We start from the raw sequence: 21,615 nt of genomic DNA on the forward strand, positions 1-21,615 counted from the left end.
TGTTCCGTGAAAATTGTTTCAAATTCGTCTCATAGTTCTCTGTAGCTCTACTAAAATTTTACACAGTGCCACTATATGAATTATATTATAGATATTGTAGTGGAAGACACTATTGATTCTAAGTGAAATGGTTTGTTTACGTGAAATTATAAGATATACCTATATATAACAATCATTTGCCCGTACTGATATAATTTTGTCATTACTTGTAAAGTCGTATTTTTTAGACATGTAATTAGGAAGCTGTTGGTATGTAACAAGCGAGCCAATAAACAAATATTGGCTAACAAGTTTAATATTTTAATATTTTTGCAAGCAGATTAAATCTTTCTGAGAAATAAATTGAATTAATATGTAAACTGTGAAATTTTGCAATATATGGAGAGAAAGGCTGTAGTGTTATACATAAATTATCCATCTTTTTTTGCCCATCTTCTCTTAATATTAAATCAAGATTGCTTTCTATTTATTTATTTTATATGAGCAAAGCCTACGACGGATCATTGCCATATCCATGTAAATTTCGTTTAAGTATTACTTTCTATAGAAAAAAAATTAATTCGCGATATGAATTTAAAACCATTCTTTTACCTTTACTCTACTTTACCATGGAAGAAGATAAGGACAACGATAACAATAAAATAAGTATCGATCAATATGGAAGGAAAACCTGGAATGTTGATGCGTATGCTAAGGAAGCAAAAAGCAAGTCATCTAAAAAGGCCATCTCATCTACTCCAAACCTTAGCAATTCAACCATAAATGCAGATAAGCCCTTATCATACCTAACCCATAGAGATAAGTTACTTAATGAGCTGTTATCAGCTGTCAATCAGCATACTATTATAAATCCATTGAATACCGCCTCTTATGGAAAAAATAAAAAATTTGGCTTCTTCTGTCTGGTTTGTGACTTGTCTTTTCGGGATAATTTGGCATTAATAGACCATATAAATTCTCCCCTGCATGTTCAAAGGTCACAATCATTGGTAACGAAACATGATGGAGAAGATACAGAAATATTAGATGGAAATGTAAGGCGAGCTACGGTTGACGAGGTTAGACTTACCCTAGAATCTTTGATAACAAAGCTGACACAAGACAAAAACTCCGGTAACAACAAGACAAACATAAAGGAAAGGATAGCCAGGCGACAGGAGTTTGAAAAGAACCAGCAGGCCAAAAGAAAGGAGAAGAGACTCAAGTCAAAACAGAACAAGATAGCACAAAAAAATAAAACCGACGAAGGTAATAATGATATAGCATCCATGATGGGCTTTGGAGATTTTGGTTCTACGAAGAAATAACTGATAAATCTGTGATTTGATAGCATGATATCAATTCAACAAATTATGGCATTACTATTAGCTGCGAAACCACATTAAATTCAATTCAAGCTTAATTGTACGTTATGGAGTGATAAAAATAAAAAGAAAGTATCATTATATTACTAGAAGCAAGCTTTCAACTAATCAGCATATATAGCATTCACTAATAAATTGTAGTATATAATAGATTCAGTATGGTAATTTGTTAACCTGTAAACTAAATTTTGAAAATTTCGCGCTTTTTGCATGTTACACCGAACCATAAATTTTCATCAACTAACCAATAGAAATTAATTGAAAACACTTTACATTCAAACCAAGATTTAGCTGGCAATATCAGTGGTATTTTAAATTGAAAGATACTATCCCATAATGAGATTAACTTGGAAGTTTCCGTTAAACGGCTTATTTAAACATAAGTTTGGTAAATTCAATTATCCCTTAGAACAAGATATTCGTAATAAATTGGATTCATTATCATCAATTACCAAGATTTATACAAACCCAGATGGTACCCCAAGAGTCCCAACTGATCAAGAATTCAAAACTATTTCCGAGTTGCAAAACTTATACTACAAACGTAACCATTCAGAATGGAACTTTATACTTCCAGGTATTCCAAAGGAACAATTAGATTTGTTCAAAGATAACTCTCAGGACTTAAAGAACTTCCAGTTTGTTACTAAAGATTCAGGTAAAATCATTGATAAAATCCCATATAAAGATGAAAATACTGGTGAATTAAAGTGGAGAATTGTCAGAGAAACTGAAAAGGCTGAAGGATGGGAATTTCCATATTTCTATTTGGTTCTCCCAATATTCGCCTACGTTGCCTACTCCAAATACACTGCGCAAATGGCTAGAAGAGCAAATGATGGTCCAGAATGGGCCGAAAAGGAATTAAGATTGAGAGCTATGGAAGATTACTTCCGTGGTGATACCGAAAAGGCTAAGGAATTCTTGAGTAACGAAGGAAAGTCTACAAGAGAAATCAGAGATAGAGATGATTTGGTTGTTGCCAGAATCTTAGGTGGAGATTACGATAAGTTAGCTCAATTAAAGAAGAAATTACCAAAGGACTTACTTCCAAAAGATGAACCACACCCAAACCTTAAAATTTAAACGTCTTTAAATTCTTAGGTCTTTAAATCATTCCCATATAATTAGGGATTAAATTTCTTGCCATTACAAATTTGGTTGGTAAATTTAATTCGAATTCATAAAACTATAGAAACCTTTCTAGAGTTTAAAATTTCAAGTACGTTAATTTATTCATTATTTTTGTTATTTCCTTGATAATCTGGTTTCTATTATTTTTGTTGAACGTATATATTTTTTTATCTCCGAACAGCTTTTCCACGTTTAGGTATATACATATTTTAAATGCATTTAACTATTCACATAATTTATTATTATGTACTAAATATATCCTAAATACATATTATTTAATTGTCCTTAAGTTCACCACATTCTTCGATAACGATAGAAGATTGTGGAGCACCACTACCAGAACCTTGAGCTTCAATCTTCTTGACAATATCCATACCTTCAATAACCTCACCAAAAACAACGTGAGCACCATCCAACCATGGACAAGGAACAGTTGTGATGAAGAATTGAGAACCATTGGTATTTGGTCCAGCATTAGCCATACTCAATAAACCTGCCTTTTCGTGCTTCTTTTGAAAGTTTTCGTCTGAGAATTTTTGACCGTAAATTGATCTACCACCGTAACCTTTACCAGTTTCAAAATCACCACCTTGCAACATAAAGTTTGGAATCACTCTATGGAAGATAGAATTGGCGTAACCAAATCCTTTTTCTCCGGTACATAAAGCTCTAAAGTTTTCAGTAGTCTTTGGGACGACTTCATCATACAATTCAAACTTGATTGGAGATTGCTTAACACCTCCAATTGAAGGAGTTATGAAAACCTTAGTACCCCAATTTCTTGCGGATGAAGAAAATAATCTGGTTTGTCTAGTAAAGTTAACAGGTTTGAACATATTTGATTCAATAATTACTACTTTCTAATCAACTACTTGGATTGACCCTTGAAAAATTTCCAATTTATATTGGTATTCCAATTATATACAGGCTCCATGGAAATCTTTAGAATATATGACCAGGCTCATACTAGATAACTAAAAGTAAGATGTTTAGATGAAATAAATATAAAACATACATAAAATTTTTCAATAACTAATATTCCTATCTAGAAACTTAATAAATCAACTTCAGCATTGCTGTTACTATTATTACTATTGTTGTTAGCGTTCGCACCATTTCCGTTTGCAGTTGAAGTGTTGTTGGAGCTGAAATCACCAAAGAAATCATCATTGTTAGTAGTAGCAGCAGAGGTATTTTGTTCTTTTTTGGGGCTGTTGATAGAAGGACTTGAAGTCTTAGTTTTTGATTTTGCAGAAGAAAATAAAGATGAGAAGGCATCATTATTCGATGATTTGGCCGGACCAGAAGTAGGTGCAGAACTCGACGATGTGTTTATATTATTATAGCTTGGAGCTCTATTACTAAACTGCTGTTGTTGTTGCATAACGTTTGGTTGCTGTTGTGGTTGTTGTTGTTGGAAAAAGCTTTGCTGTTGTGGTTGTTGTTGGTATAAGTTTGATAAGCTGTTGGAAATGGTCTGCTTTTGTGGTTGCGATGGGGCAGCTTGGAAATCATCAAAGTCATCATCGTCATCTTGAACAGGAGCTGAATTTGCATTAGCCGAAGAGCTAGGTCCGTCAAATGTAACTAAATCTTGTAATAAATCTTGCTGTGGTTCTTGTGGTTGAGGTTTAGACTTGGAAGATGTTGCAGTTGCATGAACCTTTGAGGAGCCAGTAGTTGGTTTCGAAGAACTGTTTGAAGTTTCAACGTCATATTCTTCAAAATTCTCATTGGAATTGCTGTTGTATTCCGCTGCCGGATCTTCGTATCTTTCACCATAAACACCACCGTCACCATAAACCTTATTAGTATAATCATCGTCGTAACCTGCGTTAGATCCGGATGTAATTGAAGCTGCACCGCCAAATGCACCTGACGAAACACCGCCAAATTTCTTTGCGTTATTCCTGGCCTTTTTACGTTCAGACCTGATTAATGCATCGTCATTTAATAATGATATTAATGTCTTAGACCTGTTTCTAACATTAAGCCCCTGGTCTCTACCCTTAGAATCGATATAATGGAATGATTTCAACATTTGAATCAATGATAAGTTGGACCTCACATCATCAATAATTCTCTCCGATCCATTTTTAATCAAATATTCTAATAATTGCAATGACTTGTATATTTGCCTCCATTCATTGGCGGCCTTTTCGGTGAAACGACGAAATATGAAGCTCACGATCTCTTCCCTTTCTCTATAATTATAAGTTCCTGCTGCAATTTGTTGCATCAACGTCGACGAGGCACCCCATGGCTCATTGTTCGTTGCTTCACGAACCTTCGATTCCATTTCAGTCAAATTCATAGCAACTGTTATAAGAGAAATGTTAATAATCTATTTGAGAATATGAGTTAAGCTATCGCTAACAAATGAATACATACCATTTTGGGCCTTACGAACGTAAGCCTTGACTTCGTATAATGAAATGTTTTTAGTGGCGTCTTTTAAAAGATCCATCTTGATTATTTATTCGATATATTTTCCCAAACTTCAAGAGGTATCTAATTAACAAACAACTTCTGAATCGCCCATACAGTGAACATCTGAATTTTGAGGGACAAAGGGGCTTGTTTATATGCACGCAATTTTTCTTAGCTATATGTTTATATAGTTTATATTGACTACTAATTGTTCAGTTTGTTCTCTTGTTAACGTAGAGTATAAGAGTCAGGTCGGAAGCTTCTGCTCAGGTACATAAGAGAGTTAAAAAAAAAATTGTATGTAGCAAACAATTTCTGAATCAAGGCCAAAATCATAGAATGTACGCTTTAACTTTCATCCCAGATCTGCCAATATTGTTGATACTTTACCACAAGGCATTATACATGAATATATATAGGTTTCTGTTTGATACATATACTCGATTCCCATTGCATTTCACCTTCTAGTTTTCCTGAAAACCGTTCAATATTGAACACAATCAATCTAAACTACAATGAATTAATCTAAATATATATATTCATAATGTTATATAATTTTTCAGCATCAAACGTCGTTTCAAATGCATTTTAATTATTTAGTGGGATAAAATTCAATTAGTTATATAAATTAATTGGTTTTATTTAAATCAATGAATTTACCACCGCTAGCGAATCTTGGGTGTCTTGGATCGTTAATGAATTCATCAGAGTTCATTGATGCAACACTAGCTTTGTAGATTAAAAAGTAAGTAATACCAGCTATTTCACGTTAGTAATGTATTCTCTAATATAGCTGATTGCTTAAGAGTGAAGAGATCATTTTCCAATACCATAAAATTTCACCATGTTTCCCATACGGTCCGATTGGCTTCCACAATACAACATTCTAATGTAACACTCAAGTCAATCAATATCCTCGAATAATAATCTCTACAATGACTCTCTATTATCTAGGATTATTTTCTTCTGGTGGGTTTTCTTCAATTATAATTATCTGTAAATTCATCCCAAATGGTTCTAGTCATTTCATTTATTCATCTAAAATGAAAAATGGAATTCAACAAAATAAATCGTAATATACCAATACGTAGCCCATGATGCTAGGGATTAGAAACCACGTTAGCCTATATCATGGGAACTTTGGAAATACGTCGGACACCAGTAAAAATTCTTAATCAATCTCTTCCTTAAATATAAAAATAGTACATACCACCAACGGCAAATGGCCAGTAATGCTTGATAACAGGGGTTGGGAATCTTGGAGGCATTATATCTGATATGTTAATATTATATATATATAATTAGTTAACAAAACTTGTAGTTCAACTTGAATAGTATTTCAATTTTGTTCGGGACTCGGTTGTCTGTTTTGTCCAATTAAAATTAATGTAAGGTATTATTGGTATATACACGAATAATTTACAGAGATCACTTATACTACTATATACGTCTCTCTCTAGGCTCTTTGTATAAGGTTCTATTGTCATCTGAAGTGACATGTTGTATACTGCAGTCGTAGTATTAGGCTGGAGTAATTTGATAAATTCTTATTTCGGGCGTGGTGTACTTAAACCAACAATTGCTGTCAATCAATGCAGGTTGATCACATTTCTCTATAACCCTGAAGTTTCCTTCGAAACGTTTCTGTAACTCGTCATGCCAGTCGTTCAATGTTTCTTCGTTTCTCACAGTTGCAGCAATAAGAGCCAATTTCGTACCATTATTAAAAAAATCGTTGATTGTCGAGCACAATAACGGAAGAATTGATGAATCGTACGTGACATCAGCAGCAACGACGTAGTCTGTAGAAGGAGGAGTCAGGATAAACTCTGGGTCGCTCGGGTTAGTTGTTCCCCAAAGTAATTGTTGTGTCTTTATTGTAGAGTCGACTATTAAACCATTAAGTTGGAAAGTTTTACTCAAGTTTTCAATTAGTGAAGCATCACCATCTGTGAATATGATTTCACTCAAAGGGTTAATCTCCTTGTGATAGTACTTAGCTAATGCTAATCCCACCAATCCTGTACCGGTACCTAATTCACAGATACTTTTGTTACTAAAATCTACTGGGTTAGAATTCAAGTAATTTGCTAAGAATAGGGCCGCTTCCCATGTCCTTAGTCCTGTAGTTCCCTTGCCTGATATCAACTTTGGAGTCTCTTTAATTACTACTAATCCATTATTCGACACATTTTCCATCTTGAATCCACCTACAGGGTACAGAATCGTATCAATCTCCGTTGGTCCCATTTCAACAGCATTTAAAATAGATTCATTGCAATACAATTCGTAGATATCTTCTATCACTTCATTATTTGTTGATTCTATCGTGTTAATATATTTTTTCAAGAAGGATTTGATATAATATGGATTGACATCAATTAATGCTAACAAATGGGGCAACAATTTATATTGGATTTCGTCGCTTAAAATACCCGAAATATCATTCGGTAAGTTCATGAAATCAAATACTGGTATTCGCTGGTTCAAACATGATACTAGCTTTGGGTATGTTATTATTCTTGACATTTGTATGTGAAGAAAAAGTTCTTCCATGAATCTTCAGAACTGCTGCGAATTTTATAATTATATGCTGCGAAGCTCATCAAAAACTGTAATATATGCTCCTACATGTCCATTTGATCTTTTAATTTGTTTTGTGACCTACAAGCTGAATTAGCGATGTTTATATTCATATGTACGATATATTCCCACCCTCACTAGTTAATCAGTGTTTTATTTTTTATTTTTTTTACGTTTTTGGAAATGTAAGTTCTATGAATTACAACGAGAATCACCTCTGTAATACCTAGTTCGAAACGATATTGCCGAAAACTCTTACTCTTTTAACACCCCCGTCAGGAATCATAGTAAACAAAACATGCGAATAAACTTTATCTCCAGATACCTTGAATTCGAGTTCCTTATCAGGGCCCGTCTTTGAATCACCGACCAATAAGTCCCATTTATCACTGTCAAAACGAGGTATCTCTTTATCATTAACAACCTTAATAGCCTTTACATTGATCTTTTGGGGGAAGTTACCCCTAAAGTGAAGCGTATCAACAAGGACACTGCTAATCTTCGTTGAGGCACCCAACCTAATGACTACCCAGTCTACGTGACCCGGTTCCCTCGATCTCTTTGTTTCCCAACCATCACCCATATCATGGCCTCTACCTGGCAATAACAAATTATCAGCAGTTCCAAAGTGTTGGTCCGATCTATCAATGGCCACACCCCCATTGAGGACAGATGCCGTATCCAAAATGGTCGTGGAATCACTAGGAAGGATTGGAACAACCGACCCGTACAATCTGAATCTTGCAATTCCTCCATCTGGATACATTCTCAACCTAGCATGAGTATAATTAGTTTCTGTGATAGAATCTCTAACAAAGAAGTGCTTTTGTGAAGGTCCACATTCAGTTTTTGGGATCACCGACTCCCACTTGGAATCTGGAAGCGACTCAACGCCTTCATCTTCACCCAACGAAACAGCCTCGACGGATATATGTGGAGCATGGTTACCATTGAAGAACGCAGTGTCGATTTCGCATCCTATCAATTTGGCAGATGCCACTCCCATCTTGATAATAACATAATCCGCTTCTTCGGTATTGTGTCTACGTGTTTCCCACCCATCATACCACTTCCCGGCTGGAACAAACTTGTTAGCATCAAAAATTGGTGCCTTCGGTTTGATCAAGTTTTCTGCCTCCGCAAACCATTCGTCTGAAAATTTCAACACCTTCCCACCTAACTTTTCCCCAATTACATCCGTATATTGGGTAACAATTTTCTCTTGAAAATCTTTTTGCGATAAGACCTTAATCATGGTGAATAGGTATTTTTAGTGGTGCAGAATTGTACAACAATAGTGTAGATTAGTAAAGTAAGAATAAATGTCAATATATGCAATTGCTTAGATTTTTGCTATATTGAATATGCTGTGATTGATTAGTTATCGTATCTGTAAAGATATTCAACTTGTTTTATATAATATATGTATATATGTATATTAGCAGGGTAAGAAATAAACTAAATTTTTCACTTTTATCAGCAACTACCCTAAATATAAGCAATTGACTCCAACTGATAATATATGTGGGTTGAACACACCTTGCGTTTGCATAATCCCACCAAATCAAAGGGGATCATCTTAGCGATATTGACTCCTCTCGAACTGAGACTCGGAGTAGAGCGAAGTAGTATTATGTCCTTATCTATTGTGGTTGAATGCCGTAATAGGAAATAAATCCGCGAATGTCGGTTATAAATATAGACTTCCTAATCTAGAAGTAAGTGAACTGTTAGATTTCATTGGGGTTCGTTTATATTTGTTACGTAATCTGGGTACTAATTCCCAAAAAAAAAACAAAAAGAAAACAAAGTCTATAAGCGGTTCCAATAAACACTATTACAAGAAGTGACGATTGAGCTTTTACAGTTCTCAGAGAAACAATATTGACAACCCCATACCAACTAAATTACACTCTTTAAACCAATATTTAATTTAAGTTAGACAGAAGACAAGCAAATTCCAGTTAATCGGACTGTAAACATAGACAAAAATCGAGGAATTATGGATGATTCTAAAGAGAATGATAGCTCTGTTATAGTGAATATTCAGCCCAGCACGCCCAACCGACCATTGAGTGGCAAGAATTCCATGAACTCACTTAACGGGGCGAACAAAAGCAAAGGAAAAATTGGATCTCCTAGTAAGGCCGAAGTAGTCAGTCCAATCAGACAACAGAAGTTGGTAACGTTAACACAGAACTACAACAAGCTAGAACGGGGATATGCCGACTTGTTATTGAAATATAATAACTTGTTGAGTGAATACGAACAAATTGAACAGGAATTACAAAGCAAGGTGCAGACGAATCGGGAGCAGTCTGGCACAATAAATAAGTATGAGACCTTACTAAAGCATATTGAAAATGATCATAACAAGAACAAGGAGTTATACGAACAGGAGATCTTTTATTATAAGGAGCTAATTGATGATTTGCAGTTGAAGATCAACAAGATGACTAACGAATTGAATAGCAAAAGGCTTGAGGACGAACAATTTGACAAGATTGATGACGAACTATTGGATAAATATAATGCGTTACTGAAGCAATTCAAGATTTTGCAGAGCAATTACGAATTGGAGCAAAATTCTAAACTAGTTCTCATTGATCAGATTGAATACTTGACTAAACAAAATGACCTATTAAACCCAGATGCTGAGAATGATATTCACAAGAGTAATAACAACTCTAACGCATCGAACCATTGCCACGAATTTGACGATAGCGTAATTCATGTAGATACCTACGCTCACACTATGAATAATCTAAGTGATGAATCAGATGTTAATAATTCTGATTTGGAGCTTGACGAAGATCAAGATTCGCAGATACTAAGTTATTTAGCAGACGATATGAATGGTCAGTTTACATCATCATCTCCAATTAAACGAGATGAATCTTTAAAAATTGCAAACGATTTTGTATTCCCTAATAATAGTTCCCAGAAAGATAGAATTCCGAATTTAGAACCTGATTTGAACTTTAAGTTTCCGGCCTCTCCCGATCCAGAATCGAAAGAATTGAAACGCCAATCATTACCTGCTACTTTAAAGCATAATTCTCATCTTGATTTAAATGATGATTTCATATTGTCGCCATTGAAATTGACTGCGAATAATACATCATATTTTAATATGGACAATTCAATAAATAACACAACTAAGAGAAGGTATTCGAATTCAAAGCCGAACCATTCTCGTTATAATTCGCATGACATTTTGCCTATTAAGGTGGAATTTGAACCTCTTGAGCTGACTTTAAGGAGCACCTCAGGACCTGACAAATATTATAATAGTAATACGAACTCCACATTATCTCAAAATAATAATAAATTCGAAAGCATTGAAGAACTACCTGAATTAATCGCACACACCGATGGTAAGTCGGTTAGAAATTCAACGTTCAATAAATTAAATGGCTATAACAACATTCCTTCGAATAGAAGCTCATTAAATACAACAGGATCGTCCAAATCAAGTTTACTCATTGATCACAATATTATGACTAATGATATGACCAAACAAGAGATTATGAAATTGAAGTTCGAATTGCATTCCTTAAAATTGCATAATGAAAAATTGCTATCTTACATTGGATTCGAATTGCAGAAACAAAAGAAGAACATTAAAAAGTTATCACATAAGCAATCTACCACAAGCTTGAGGAACTTCAATCGCAAGATAGAATATTCTGATGCAAAATTGATTGAAAAATCGAGAGACTTACTAATCCACAAGAAAAGAGTACTCAGATCTGTCTCTGTCAACCCAATATTATCCAGGAAATATAACTACGATAACAATGTTGTTGGTATACTAACGAAGAGCTTGTTACCATTCAAGATAATACCCGGGCATGATGAAGATCGCTTTGAATTTACTAGTGATTTTATTAATAGTATTGATAAAGATGATGAAGATGATTATGGATTTATGAAGCATAATGACAAATTTAATAAGCGAGTATTGTCTAATAGCTTCGAAGCTGATGAAATAGATGATGATGAAATATTTACGCCAAGAGGAAATCATGGAGTTAAGAAATATAAATCTCAAATATTTAGGAATAATGATTATGATTCATCGTTTAATACGTCATATTATGATTATGATGATGATAATGAGGATCACCATGAAAATTACACGGAAGAGGATGATAATTGGGAGGATATTTCAGGTGATTCGACAATTTCAGAAGAGGTTGTTAATACCCCTATTTTTAACCAGTTGAAATATCTCATTACTGGTAGTTATAGTACACCAAAGAAATCGCATGCAAGAAATGATTCCGTTGACGATGGTTTGAAATACAAATTTTTATCAATCGCTATTGGTATATTGATCATTGGCTTGAGATGCACAAACCAAAATCATAACCTCTAGATTACGAATTAGACGATATATAGACTACTTACAAAATAGAGCTCATTCAGCATTTTATACATTCTATTGTTCAACGTAGACACAAAATCTCGGGTCTCATAAATAGAATCGGTCACCGAATTAGCTGCGAATGGAAAAGTGGAACCATTTCTCACACTGTACTTGTTTGGTTCCCAAATAAATAACATTTTAAAATTATATTCTCCGACTTGTATTCTTGTTGTCCTTTTAATATAAGGGATTTTACGGAAATAAACGGTCCTTAAATAATCTTTCAAAATGGAGTTAAATGTCAATTCTGGTGCAACAAATGCCAATATTAATAGTAAAGCGAATTCGGAATTTAATAGGAGGGGTGATCATAGATTAGCAAAACGGATAGTTACCACCAGGGGACATTTTCAGAAACCATATGGGGAGAATGAAACTGAAACTTGTGATCAAGATAATGAAATCATCATGGAAGATAGTATAAATAAATGTAAGAATTGTGCAAACTGTGAAAGTAAAAAAGATTCTGAAGTGAAACCAAAAGTTTCGGTGGAAATATCCATGTTCCACGATATATCAGAAAGTGGAGGCTGAGGATTTCATGACATGCTAATGTTCTAAGAGTAAATGATTGACGATCATCCTAATAATGAAAATATAGGTGAATCGAAGCTGATGATAACGATATTCAACCTCTTGTACAGTAATTATTCGTATATTTTATGTATACCTTATGACATGAAATTAGATTAAATACTACTTTATGAATACAAACTCATATACTGTTGATTTATTTTACTTATTACTCAAACGATATTGAACCAAGGATAATAGATAATACATTAAATTTAAATAAGGAATTTCCGTCTTCATATCCTTATTTGTGTTCAGCTTGTGAATCTTGATTACATTGCCCAAGATAACTTCAAGTTCAATGTTTCTGCCATTTCGGGAATCCACTAACATAGAAGGCTGATAGTTATTTTTAGCGTCAGTATCCTCCGTAGCCGTAATAATATAACCAACATCATCATCTGTCACAGCTTCACCTCGGTGATTGGGGTAATTCTTCTTTAGGTCATAGTTTGCAACATATTGAATTTCCTTCATTAATGGACGGACTAGGTTATCAATGATACCCATGCTTTCCTTAAGATCAAATATTTTGCCGATATCCAGATCCGTAAGACAACAGACCGTGTTAAATGAAGAGTTATAAAGTAATTTCTTCCATCTAGTCAACCTAACATTTGTGTCAAGGCCAACACTATTATAGTCGTTAGTATACAATCCCAAGAACTCTTGGAGTGAATCAGGATTATCATTTTCATAAATCAAACCAAAATTGTTATCATCATGGCCATATTGCGTAACAGTTCCTTTACTATTAACAGAACTGATATAAGACACGCCACTTATGAAAATTGCTTTATCTTTCAATCCTTTCCAAAAACTTTCAGGATCAATTCCGTTTTGTATAAGAACAATCGAAGTCCCTTTATTATTTTTTATTAATTCTGGAAGTTGTTGAACCTGATCCCAAACGTTATCTTTCTCTCTTGGAATAACCTTGGTTGCAACCACAATATAATCAAATGGTCCAAATTTAACAGCTTCTTCCAATTTTTTAACAATATTCTTAGGTCTAAACCCTTTAATTGCATTATCAGCTTCTTTAGGATCGGCGTTGTCTCTTCTTCCCCCATAATCAATAGAAGAAATGGAATACCCAGACTCCATGACCCTGTCGTAATCAGATCTTATAATTGCAGTTATCTCAACATCAGGATTGAAGTTTTGTAAAACGTAACTTGTTACCACACCAACCCCTCCTAATCCAATTGAAAGTACCTTAATCATAGCTCGATATCTTTTAATTCATAAATGTCATTATTTAGTACTTTATCTCCACATTTATAGTTTTGACTCCAAATATTTTTTCGCGCTGAGATGCCTGTTTTGGATGAGATAAGAATCTGAAAGGCTCTAGTCAATATGAACATAGTAGATACATTATACAATTTATACAATTTATAGATTATTAAAAATAATAAGCCTGTAATATTATGAATAGATAAAGTGATCAGCCATTCATACTGTACAGAGATTTTTTCTCTTGCATGTATTAATTTAACCCATTTTTATCGTTATCCCACCTCTTATTTTCAATAGCTGTCTCCGTAGGCACGCTACTTGAATTGCTCGATAAGACCCTTTTTCTTTGTAATCTCCCCATTGAGTCGTTTATTGTATCGGGTGTTCTCTGGGGATTGGAGCTATCATCGGTTAGTTGGTCCTGAGACGCAACAGCTGCTGCTCGTAAGAAGAAATCATCGATGCCGGAGATCTGCTGATGCTGATGTTGCTGATGTTGTTGTTTTTGTGCCTGCTGATGTGCTTGGACGTGCTGTTGGACAGCGGCCTGTTGCATCATTTGTTGCTGCATAGATTTCAAATTTATAATTCTCTCATTGAAGAACGAATTCTTGAACTCCTGGAAAATCTTAACCGTTTGAGGATATTCATATTGGCGGTCATGAAAAAATCTGTCAGCAAACATGTAGATGAACCGTTCAATATCCGATGCATTTATGTTCAGTCCTGATTCTGGTTCCTGTGGGGCTGACGGATTAGGTATGGCATTTGGAATAGTATTTGACCTACTAATATTTCTGGTATTCGATCTCGTGAGCCTTTGCTGCTGCTGTGCCTGCGCTTGTGCCGCTTGAACCTGGGTTGCTTGTGATTGTGCCTCATGAACTTGAGCCTGTACCTGTTGTTGTTGCTGCTGCTGTTGATGCTGATGTTGTTGTTGCTGTTGTTGTTCATAATGCTGTTTTTGTTTCTCATAATGTGCTCTTAATTGTTGCTGGTAATCAAATGATGCTTGGTTATTTGAGGCTTGGTCTTTTCTCACCGTGTTTGCGTTCATTTGGTATGATCCCTGTCTCTGAGGAACTTGTTGTTGGTATAATGCATAATTCGAAAAATTGATATTTGAGTCTCCGTCATTGAAATTCATTCCTTGTTGGCGGAAATGGGTATTAGGGTTGTTGTTATTTGTACTGGTATTACTTGACAGCTGTGGATTCATTAAATCATATGTACCATTAGAATTGGTGGCATTAGTGGAAAACTCATCCGTAGCGTTATCCTCAGGGTCTGATGTATCATTGTTGGAACTGGTTGAGTTCTTAGTAAAATTCAAGTCGTAAACATCTTCATTAATCGAGCCTCTTTCTTCAGTGTGGTCATTCTCCCCACGACCAACCGTGCTGTTAGATCCGGTATTATTCGCCTCGCTCACTAGACTTATGTTCCCACTCATCTTCTTCTTGTTCAAACCATGTCTCTTTTTGAACTGACTCAACCACCCATGACTGAATCCCACTAACCGCTTAGGGTCCTCCACACCGAACTGGTGGGCATATATTGACCAGTACTCTCGCAAAATTGGCTCGTTAATTGGTTCGTGTCTTTCTAGCTTCTGCTGTACGAGTAAGTCCATGGCATGGTTAATCTTTTCATATTTGAATTTGACTTTTCTTCTGCTATTCTTTGAAAACGGCGTTCCTGCTTGGTTTAGCCTATCTCTTAATTCATCTTCATTCTTAAGCCACTCACTGAACGACGACGTCGAAATTGAAATTTCATTTTTGTATCTATCAACCGTTTCCAGTTGAGGTCTGTTCGAGCGATGGTAAAAATCCAAAATCTGAATTTTTTGCTCTAATGTAGCTCTTGGAAGCTTAGCTGGAGGCATCCTAGATGATTGATACTTATGCTAAACTATTTCCACCACCTGGCAACAAATTAATTTCTTTAGTTTTGATATGATATCTTATACTCTATTTGGGGAGGTTTTTTTGGTCTCTTTCCCATAAACAATAATTTTTAAATTCCTGATTCCGCAAGTGTCGAAAATTTCATAGAATAATATGAGACACGACCAAACTACTCCTACCTATTATCGAACATATTAGTATATAAATGTACATTATATAGATATATATAGTAATACTGTGAAGCTACAGAGGTTATGAATTATGTTGTATCATAAATTAACATAAATAGTTTAATGAGAACCAGCACCCTTGCTAACTCTGTCTAAAACAGATTCGTAAGCAACTTCAGAAAAGTCCGTACCTTGGACATCGGAAGAAACACCGTTCAATGCTCTTCTTAAAGCGTCCTTAGAAGAGGCATAAATCATCTTGGATTTAATTGGTGCGGTATCAGGGGACCATGTGAAGAACACAATTTTGGATCTCTTACCTTCACCACCACCGATTTCGTATTCAAAATCGTAAATGGCGTATTTACATTCGTTTTCTGGTAACTTCTCTAAGAATGCATCGTAATCCGAGTTATTTGAGGTTTCTTCAACAACAATTTCGGTTTTTTGGTCGTTTAAAGCGAAAATAATAAACTTGTACTTCTTACCCAACTTCAAATCATTGAAGGCAGTTAATGATTCATCTGCAACGGCAACACTAAAAATGATGGTTAGTAGAGTTCATTGTTAATCCTTTGTACTGAAATCTTTTAAAACATACCCTGATCTAGACTATAAATGCGTTAGTATCAAACTGCGTGTGTAAGACTTGAGGCGAATCGTAATCAATGTAGAATTAATCATTTAATCAATCAATCAATGACATTAAATTCTCCTCGAACTCAATTCATCGTGTGCTATACATACCATTTTATATTATATGGTCTTCGTATAATTGTAAGAAAATAGCCTACTTGTCCTTTGAAAACAGTGTCCATTTGAGTCGGTCGGTTCAGGTGATTCTGAACCCCTGAAGGTTCAATATGTTACCCGCATTTTCCATGATTAACAATAAGTAGCAAATATACACCTAAAACAAGACGAATGTATACCATAGGTTCTGATAGACCTAGAAATCCTTATACTATATGTCATAGAGATAGACTACAGCTTAACGTAATTTTATAGCATATAATTGACTTAATCTCGAATAAATAAAGAGTTCTCAATCAAGCTTCTTTAACAAGTCATTGGCATTGGTTGTAGAGGTAAACCCACCACCGTCTTCGCTCTCCAAATACTTGATAACACCATTATCAATGATCGCGGCATATCTACTTGTCCTGACACCAAAGCCATCGTCGGTCATGTCTGCAATAAACTTTTTGCCCAAATTTTTTGACAAAGCAGCATTTGGATCAGTTGCGAAAATGACGTAGTTTTCTTCGTCCTTGTATCCCAATGCCTTTCCCCATGCACTATTGACAAACGGATCATTATCGGTAAGAACAATGATTTTATCAACTCCCTTAGACTTGAAATTCTTGATGTTATTCAAATACGTTGGCAAATGATCTTCGGTGCATGGTGGAGTGAATGCTCCGATTGCCGAAGTTAGGACAATTTTTTTTCCGGGAAGCTCCTTCTCTAAGTTGAAGGTTGTTGGATTGGAACAGGCAATAATTTCACCCTTCTCTTTGGAGTATGGAACATATTGTAATGAGACACTGACTGGAAATTTATCGTTAACTAAATTGTTAGTATTGTGGAACAGAATTCTCTTTCTTGATACCATAACATACCCTTATATGTCATTGTTAATAGATAATTGTAATAAATATGATTTTATAAGGCCCTCAACTTAGTGCTAAGTGATCTTGTTTTAAATAGTCTTTTTGTTGGCACCCTTTTTTTTTAGCAATGTGAGATCAAACATTTTTTGGTGCAATCTACATATAAATGCATAAATTTCTTAAAATGTTTAAATTGCTGCAATTAAAGTAATACATAATATGCATTGCTATGTACTTCTTATAAGCCTTCCCAAAATTTACCTATTCCTTAACGATAATAGTTTAAAGGTTTGAATTGGCATGCCTCCATGTTGCTGCTTTTCTGAATAATTTTAGAGGATTTGCATCTGATGCTTACACATTATTACACATTAAAAAAAAAGTAATAATTACAAATAATGCTACATGGTATTTCAACCGAGATCAGCTAGATTTGGATTCTTTTATTTCCCCTAATTAAATATAAAAAACTAGTAGATCATTTGTATATATCGAAATATGAGCCTATATACTCTGTTCTTCTCTAAAAGGCCATTAGACGATACGATGGCCGAGTGGTTAAGGCGGAGGATGCAGGTTCCTTTGGGCTCTGCCCGCGCAGGTTCGAACCCTGCTCGTGTCGCCATTTTTTTTTTCAAGAAGTCGCTCTCGCATACTGACGGCCGGTATCAAGAACTATTGCAAATGAATTCTTCATATACAAACACCACATATATTATGGAATGTCACCATGATAACCTAGTTTCCTTCTTCCCTGAAAATTAAAATTAAGTTGATAGAATGTAAATGAGACCACTAACACACCACATGACATCACTCTCATTTTGCACTTCTCATAGATCCAAAGAGTCTAAGTCAATAAGGGAAGAGAAAAATCCGTTTGAATCAATCAAAGTGTGTTTTATCTCGGTACTAAAGCGGTTTATTCGTACCAATTCTTGAGTGCCATATGTCAATTCAATAGTAGATTGCAACAACAAGACTTACATGCAGGCTTACCAGAATTCGAAGAAGCGCTACCAAATTTTCTCACATATATGGCTAGTTTATACATTTGATGGCAATATAATTTTATTCATAGGGTTATTTATTTAGCGTAACTTAAACTCTGCCAAAGGAACTGGCTTGATACTTCGTTAGAATATTTGAAAAAAAAATGACTCTGGACTTATATGAAATCTTAGAAGTTGATGTAAGTGCAACGAACGCAGAAATCAAGAAAGCGTATAGAAAGTTAGCATTAAAGTACCATCCAGATAAGGCTACTGAGGACGACAGGGAGCAATCTGAAACAAGATTTAAAGAAATATCTCATGCTTATGAAGTATTGATAGATGAAACTAGACGTCAAGAGTACGATACGTACGGAACTACTGATGGTAGGAGAACTGGAGGAGAAGGATTCGATTATAATGGTAACCCATTCGAAGACTTTTACGGTGGAGCACAACAAGATTTTTCTGCCAATGATTTCTACAATTTCTTCAATAATATGGGAGGAGCAGGTGGTCCACCTGGCGGCGCAGGAAGAAGTAGATCGAAACCTCGCACAAAGGATGCGGAATTAGAAGTTGATGTAACACTTGAAGATTTATTTAAGGGGAAGGTAATTAGAACTACTTCAACGAGAGATATAGTTTGTACCCATTGTAAAGGTAGTGGGGCTAAAAAGAATGCAGCCATGAAGAAGTGTGGAGTTTGTGAAGGTGAGGGTTCAGTTCGTAAGATCCGTAGGGTTGGTCCTGGATTAGTCACTCAAGACTATATTGAATGTGAAACTTGTCACGGAGTGGGTAAAATTTACCGCTCTAAGGATAAATGTAAAAAATGTCTCGGTAAAAGAGTTGTAGATGAAACCAAGATATTGGAATTTGAAATATTGAAAGGTTCTAAGAGTGGTGAATCGATAGTTTTGACGAAAGAATCAGACGAATACCCTGGAAAGGAAACTGGTGATGTTGTAATGACATTTCACTGTAAAGAGCATGTTGTTTTCACTAGGAAGGGTGATGATTTATTTGCAAAGTATAAAATTCCATTAGTTGATTCATTATGTGGATTTTCCAAGGTCCTAGTTAAACATTTAGATGGCAGGGGTATACAAGTTTCTACACCTAAAGGTAAGGTCATAAGACCAGGCGATTATATCAAAATTAAAAATGAAGGTATGCCTGTGAAACATGATCCGAAGAAGAACAGCTGGTTCAGCTCCTCTGCTGGTAAAAGGGGTGATTTATATATCGAAGTCGATATCGAATTCCCTCCGGATAATTGGTATTTAGAGAAGAATGATATACTAAAGGCTAAAAATTTATTGCCTAACGATTTACAAAACAAGAGGGATACGGAGAAGCAAACGATCGACGAAAGCTCATTACCTGAGGCCAATATTGAATTGATCACTGATTTTACAATTTCTCGTGAAAATGCATTACCTGATTATGCTGAAGATAGACCTGAAGAGGATACTCATGAAGAATACTATGGCACCCATGATGATTTTGGTGGTGCCCAACCAGAATGCTCTCAACAATAGATAGATATGTATATAAATTCGGAGCAAATCTATGTAAATAAGATTCATGTGTATTAATATAATGCAAATTAAAGAATATTATAGAAACTGGACAATAGAATTGAAGGGGTTGTAATTATATATAAGACGCTATTTAAAAATCCAACAAATCATTTAATTCATCCACGTTTAATCCAATATTCTTAGTATCCGTTATTTGCTCATCTTTATCATCAGCCTCAATGTCTTGATCATTGTATTCAAACGAAAAATTGGTTGGGTCATCAAGGTCTATTTCTTGGAAATTCAAATCCATCTCGTTCTGATATATCTCAGGATATTCATGTTCATTCTCTTCTGTTAATGTAATTCCATTTGGCCTAGAGAAGATTTCTAGATCGGCATCTGTCAATGGATCCATGTCACCAGGCCTATAGGGTAAGGATGGTCCTTTAGCTGGAGCGTATTCTATACTGTCTTCGTCTTCTATCAAATCGTGATGTATCTGGAATGATTTCTTGGCTTCAGCATGTTGATTCTGTTCATTAATCTTGCTGCTTTTCTTGAGGTTCCGTTTAATTGGATCTACATTATTTCGATTTAAATCCCGATGTGATATGTTTGATGCATCAAGCAGTTTAGTTTTTGGCGTAATTGTGGACAGAAGCGAAGGTGATCCTACGGGAGTAATTGGGGTATCCGTTATATGTTTTGTCAAGGTGTCCGTATCTTGGGGTTGGACCAACTCTTTCGACCTTTGCGCATTATCTGGGTTGAAAATGCTATCATTAATATCTGCTAGCTTTTTATTCTGCGGTGGTTTATACAAGCTCTCACCAGTGGCTGGGTTACTACGATGAACAAATCCCAAAGAAGAATTGGCTTTTGATAGCGAAGGCGCTTTTGGGAGCAATATTTTCTTCCTTTGATGCTTGTTATCTCCAGAATTTAAACTCGATTGCGATCTCAGCAATGATGGGATAGCTTTATTTTGATCTTTACCCCCCAATGGAACTCTTTGCATAGGAGCTCTCTGCCCGGTTGTTTGATTCATTTGCTTAGCATTTGAACGAATATTGAAGGCATTTTCTGAATTGCTAGGTATATTCTTTGATTTTGTGGTCAAGGCATTTGGCTTCGAACTATTGACTTGTGTTTGTTTCAAAGCATTTTCTTTATCAGAAAACCTTATGTTATGATACAGCATCTTGAAATATACACCGCTTAGCAATTATACGTTAAATTGTGTATAAAAAGATAGGAATAACTTCATTTGTTTATATTTTCTCTATTATCATTTAATGGTAAACAAACACGTTTTTGTGTAACATATTAAATTTCCTATGGGCTCTATAATAAGACCAATGGCTTTTATCAAGTTTAATTATACTACGAAAACTCCTTAGAGAAGCGAAATTAGACTATTGTGAAGCAATGTAGCTTCTTCGAGATATAAAAATATTATGAGTGTAAGATCCATTTAAGCTTGTATCTAGATATGTAGTCATCGATGATAATTGAGACATAACTTGATTGAACTGGTTCAAGAAACCAGTTATTAGGTTCATATGAAGCAAATGTTGCCGCCGCCTTTAGTTTGGAGCTTCAACTTCTGTTTCCTCCAATGTAAGAAGGTTATCGCAATTGTC

At 35.1% G+C, this 21,615-nt stretch overlaps 16 protein-coding genes and 1 non-coding gene across 17 annotated transcripts; 6 read left to right on the forward strand and 11 right to left on the reverse strand. All coding sequences in view use genetic code 12, as the record gives it.

The window, feature by feature from the left end:
* Positions 1–479: 479 nt before the first annotated feature.
* On the forward strand, positions 480–1,307 carry DEHA2B07480g (DEHA2B07480p; the record flags this gene model as incomplete). Its single annotated transcript, XM_457284.1, has 1 exon — positions 480–1,307. One exon carries the CDS (start codon positions 480–482, stop codon positions 1,305–1,307), a length of 828 nt encoding a protein of 275 aa, XP_457284.2.
* Positions 1,308–1,700: 393 nt separating this feature from the next.
* Positions 1,701–2,450, forward strand: DEHA2B07502g (DEHA2B07502p; the record flags this gene model as incomplete). The annotated part of the gene is made up of 1 exon (XM_457285.1): positions 1,701–2,450. One exon carries the CDS (start codon positions 1,701–1,703, stop codon positions 2,448–2,450), a length of 750 nt encoding a protein of 249 aa, XP_457285.1.
* Positions 2,451–2,773: 323 nt separating this feature from the next.
* On the reverse strand, positions 2,774–3,334 carry DEHA2B07524g (DEHA2B07524p; the record flags this gene model as incomplete). The annotated part of the gene is made up of 1 exon (XM_457286.1): positions 2,774–3,334. The coding sequence occupies one exon, from the start codon at positions 3,332–3,334 to the stop codon at positions 2,774–2,776; it is 561 nt and encodes a 186-aa protein (XP_457286.1).
* A 209-nt stretch (positions 3,335–3,543) lies between these two features.
* DEHA2B07546g (DEHA2B07546p) lies at positions 3,544–4,965 on the reverse strand (the record flags this gene model as incomplete). The annotated part of the gene is made up of 2 exons (XM_457287.1): positions 3,544–4,817; positions 4,890–4,965. 2 exons carry the CDS (start codon positions 4,963–4,965, stop codon positions 3,544–3,546), a joined length of 1,350 nt encoding a protein of 449 aa, XP_457287.1.
* A 591-nt stretch (positions 4,966–5,556) lies between these two features.
* DEHA2B07568g (DEHA2B07568p) lies at positions 5,557–6,196 on the reverse strand (the record flags this gene model as incomplete). Its single annotated transcript, XM_457288.1, has 2 exons — positions 5,557–5,687; positions 6,139–6,196. The coding sequence occupies 2 exons, from the start codon at positions 6,194–6,196 to the stop codon at positions 5,557–5,559; spliced, it is 189 nt and encodes a 62-aa protein (XP_457288.1).
* Positions 6,197–6,449: 253 nt separating this feature from the next.
* On the reverse strand, positions 6,450–7,457 carry DEHA2B07590g (DEHA2B07590p; the record flags this gene model as incomplete). Its single annotated transcript, XM_002770048.1, has 1 exon — positions 6,450–7,457. The coding sequence occupies one exon, from the start codon at positions 7,455–7,457 to the stop codon at positions 6,450–6,452; it is 1,008 nt and encodes a 335-aa protein (XP_002770094.1).
* Positions 7,458–7,737: 280 nt separating this feature from the next.
* On the reverse strand, positions 7,738–8,766 carry DEHA2B07612g (DEHA2B07612p; the record flags this gene model as incomplete). Its single annotated transcript, XM_457290.1, has 1 exon — positions 7,738–8,766. The coding sequence occupies one exon, from the start codon at positions 8,764–8,766 to the stop codon at positions 7,738–7,740; it is 1,029 nt and encodes a 342-aa protein (XP_457290.1).
* Positions 8,767–9,513: 747 nt separating this feature from the next.
* Positions 9,514–11,892, forward strand: DEHA2B07634g (DEHA2B07634p; the record flags this gene model as incomplete). The annotated part of the gene is made up of 1 exon (XM_457291.1): positions 9,514–11,892. One exon carries the CDS (start codon positions 9,514–9,516, stop codon positions 11,890–11,892), a length of 2,379 nt encoding a protein of 792 aa, XP_457291.2.
* A 279-nt stretch (positions 11,893–12,171) lies between these two features.
* On the forward strand, positions 12,172–12,477 carry DEHA2B07656g (DEHA2B07656p; the record flags this gene model as incomplete). Its single annotated transcript, XM_457292.1, has 1 exon — positions 12,172–12,477. One exon carries the CDS (start codon positions 12,172–12,174, stop codon positions 12,475–12,477), a length of 306 nt encoding a protein of 101 aa, XP_457292.1.
* A 201-nt stretch (positions 12,478–12,678) lies between these two features.
* On the reverse strand, positions 12,679–13,743 carry DEHA2B07678g (DEHA2B07678p; the record flags this gene model as incomplete). The annotated part of the gene is made up of 1 exon (XM_457293.1): positions 12,679–13,743. The coding sequence occupies one exon, from the start codon at positions 13,741–13,743 to the stop codon at positions 12,679–12,681; it is 1,065 nt and encodes a 354-aa protein (XP_457293.2).
* A 265-nt stretch (positions 13,744–14,008) lies between these two features.
* Positions 14,009–15,646, reverse strand: DEHA2B07700g (DEHA2B07700p; the record flags this gene model as incomplete). The annotated part of the gene is made up of 1 exon (XM_002770049.1): positions 14,009–15,646. One exon carries the CDS (start codon positions 15,644–15,646, stop codon positions 14,009–14,011), a length of 1,638 nt encoding a protein of 545 aa, XP_002770095.1.
* A 312-nt stretch (positions 15,647–15,958) lies between these two features.
* DEHA2B07722g (DEHA2B07722p) lies at positions 15,959–16,588 on the reverse strand (the record flags this gene model as incomplete). Its single annotated transcript, XM_457295.1, has 3 exons — positions 15,959–16,376; positions 16,440–16,450; positions 16,586–16,588. The coding sequence occupies 3 exons, from the start codon at positions 16,586–16,588 to the stop codon at positions 15,959–15,961; spliced, it is 432 nt and encodes a 143-aa protein (XP_457295.1).
* A 295-nt stretch (positions 16,589–16,883) lies between these two features.
* DEHA2B07744g (DEHA2B07744p) lies at positions 16,884–17,473 on the reverse strand (the record flags this gene model as incomplete). The annotated part of the gene is made up of 2 exons (XM_457296.1): positions 16,884–17,407; positions 17,461–17,473. The coding sequence occupies 2 exons, from the start codon at positions 17,471–17,473 to the stop codon at positions 16,884–16,886; spliced, it is 537 nt and encodes a 178-aa protein (XP_457296.1).
* A 518-nt stretch (positions 17,474–17,991) lies between these two features.
* DEHA2B07766r lies at positions 17,992–18,073 on the forward strand. The gene has a single exon. It is a non-coding gene; the product is annotated as a tRNA-Leu (tRNA).
* Positions 18,074–18,607: 534 nt separating this feature from the next.
* Positions 18,608–19,987, forward strand: DEHA2B07788g (DEHA2B07788p; the record flags this gene model as incomplete). Its single annotated transcript, XM_002770050.1, has 1 exon — positions 18,608–19,987. One exon carries the CDS (start codon positions 18,608–18,610, stop codon positions 19,985–19,987), a length of 1,380 nt encoding a protein of 459 aa, XP_002770096.1.
* A 133-nt stretch (positions 19,988–20,120) lies between these two features.
* On the reverse strand, positions 20,121–21,173 carry DEHA2B07810g (DEHA2B07810p; the record flags this gene model as incomplete). Its single annotated transcript, XM_457298.1, has 1 exon — positions 20,121–21,173. One exon carries the CDS (start codon positions 21,171–21,173, stop codon positions 20,121–20,123), a length of 1,053 nt encoding a protein of 350 aa, XP_457298.2.
* Positions 21,174–21,387: 214 nt separating this feature from the next.
* DEHA2B07832g (DEHA2B07832p) lies at positions 21,388–21,534 on the reverse strand (the record flags this gene model as incomplete). The annotated part of the gene is made up of 1 exon (XM_002770051.1): positions 21,388–21,534. The coding sequence occupies one exon, from the start codon at positions 21,532–21,534 to the stop codon at positions 21,388–21,390; it is 147 nt and encodes a 48-aa protein (XP_002770097.1).
* Between the last annotated feature and the right edge of the window lie 81 nt (positions 21,535–21,615).

This window comes from Debaryomyces hansenii (assembly GCF_000006445.2).
Source record: "Debaryomyces hansenii CBS767 chromosome B complete sequence".
In the NCBI taxonomy this organism is placed as follows: Eukaryota; Fungi; Ascomycota; class Pichiomycetes; order Serinales; family Debaryomycetaceae; genus Debaryomyces; species Debaryomyces hansenii.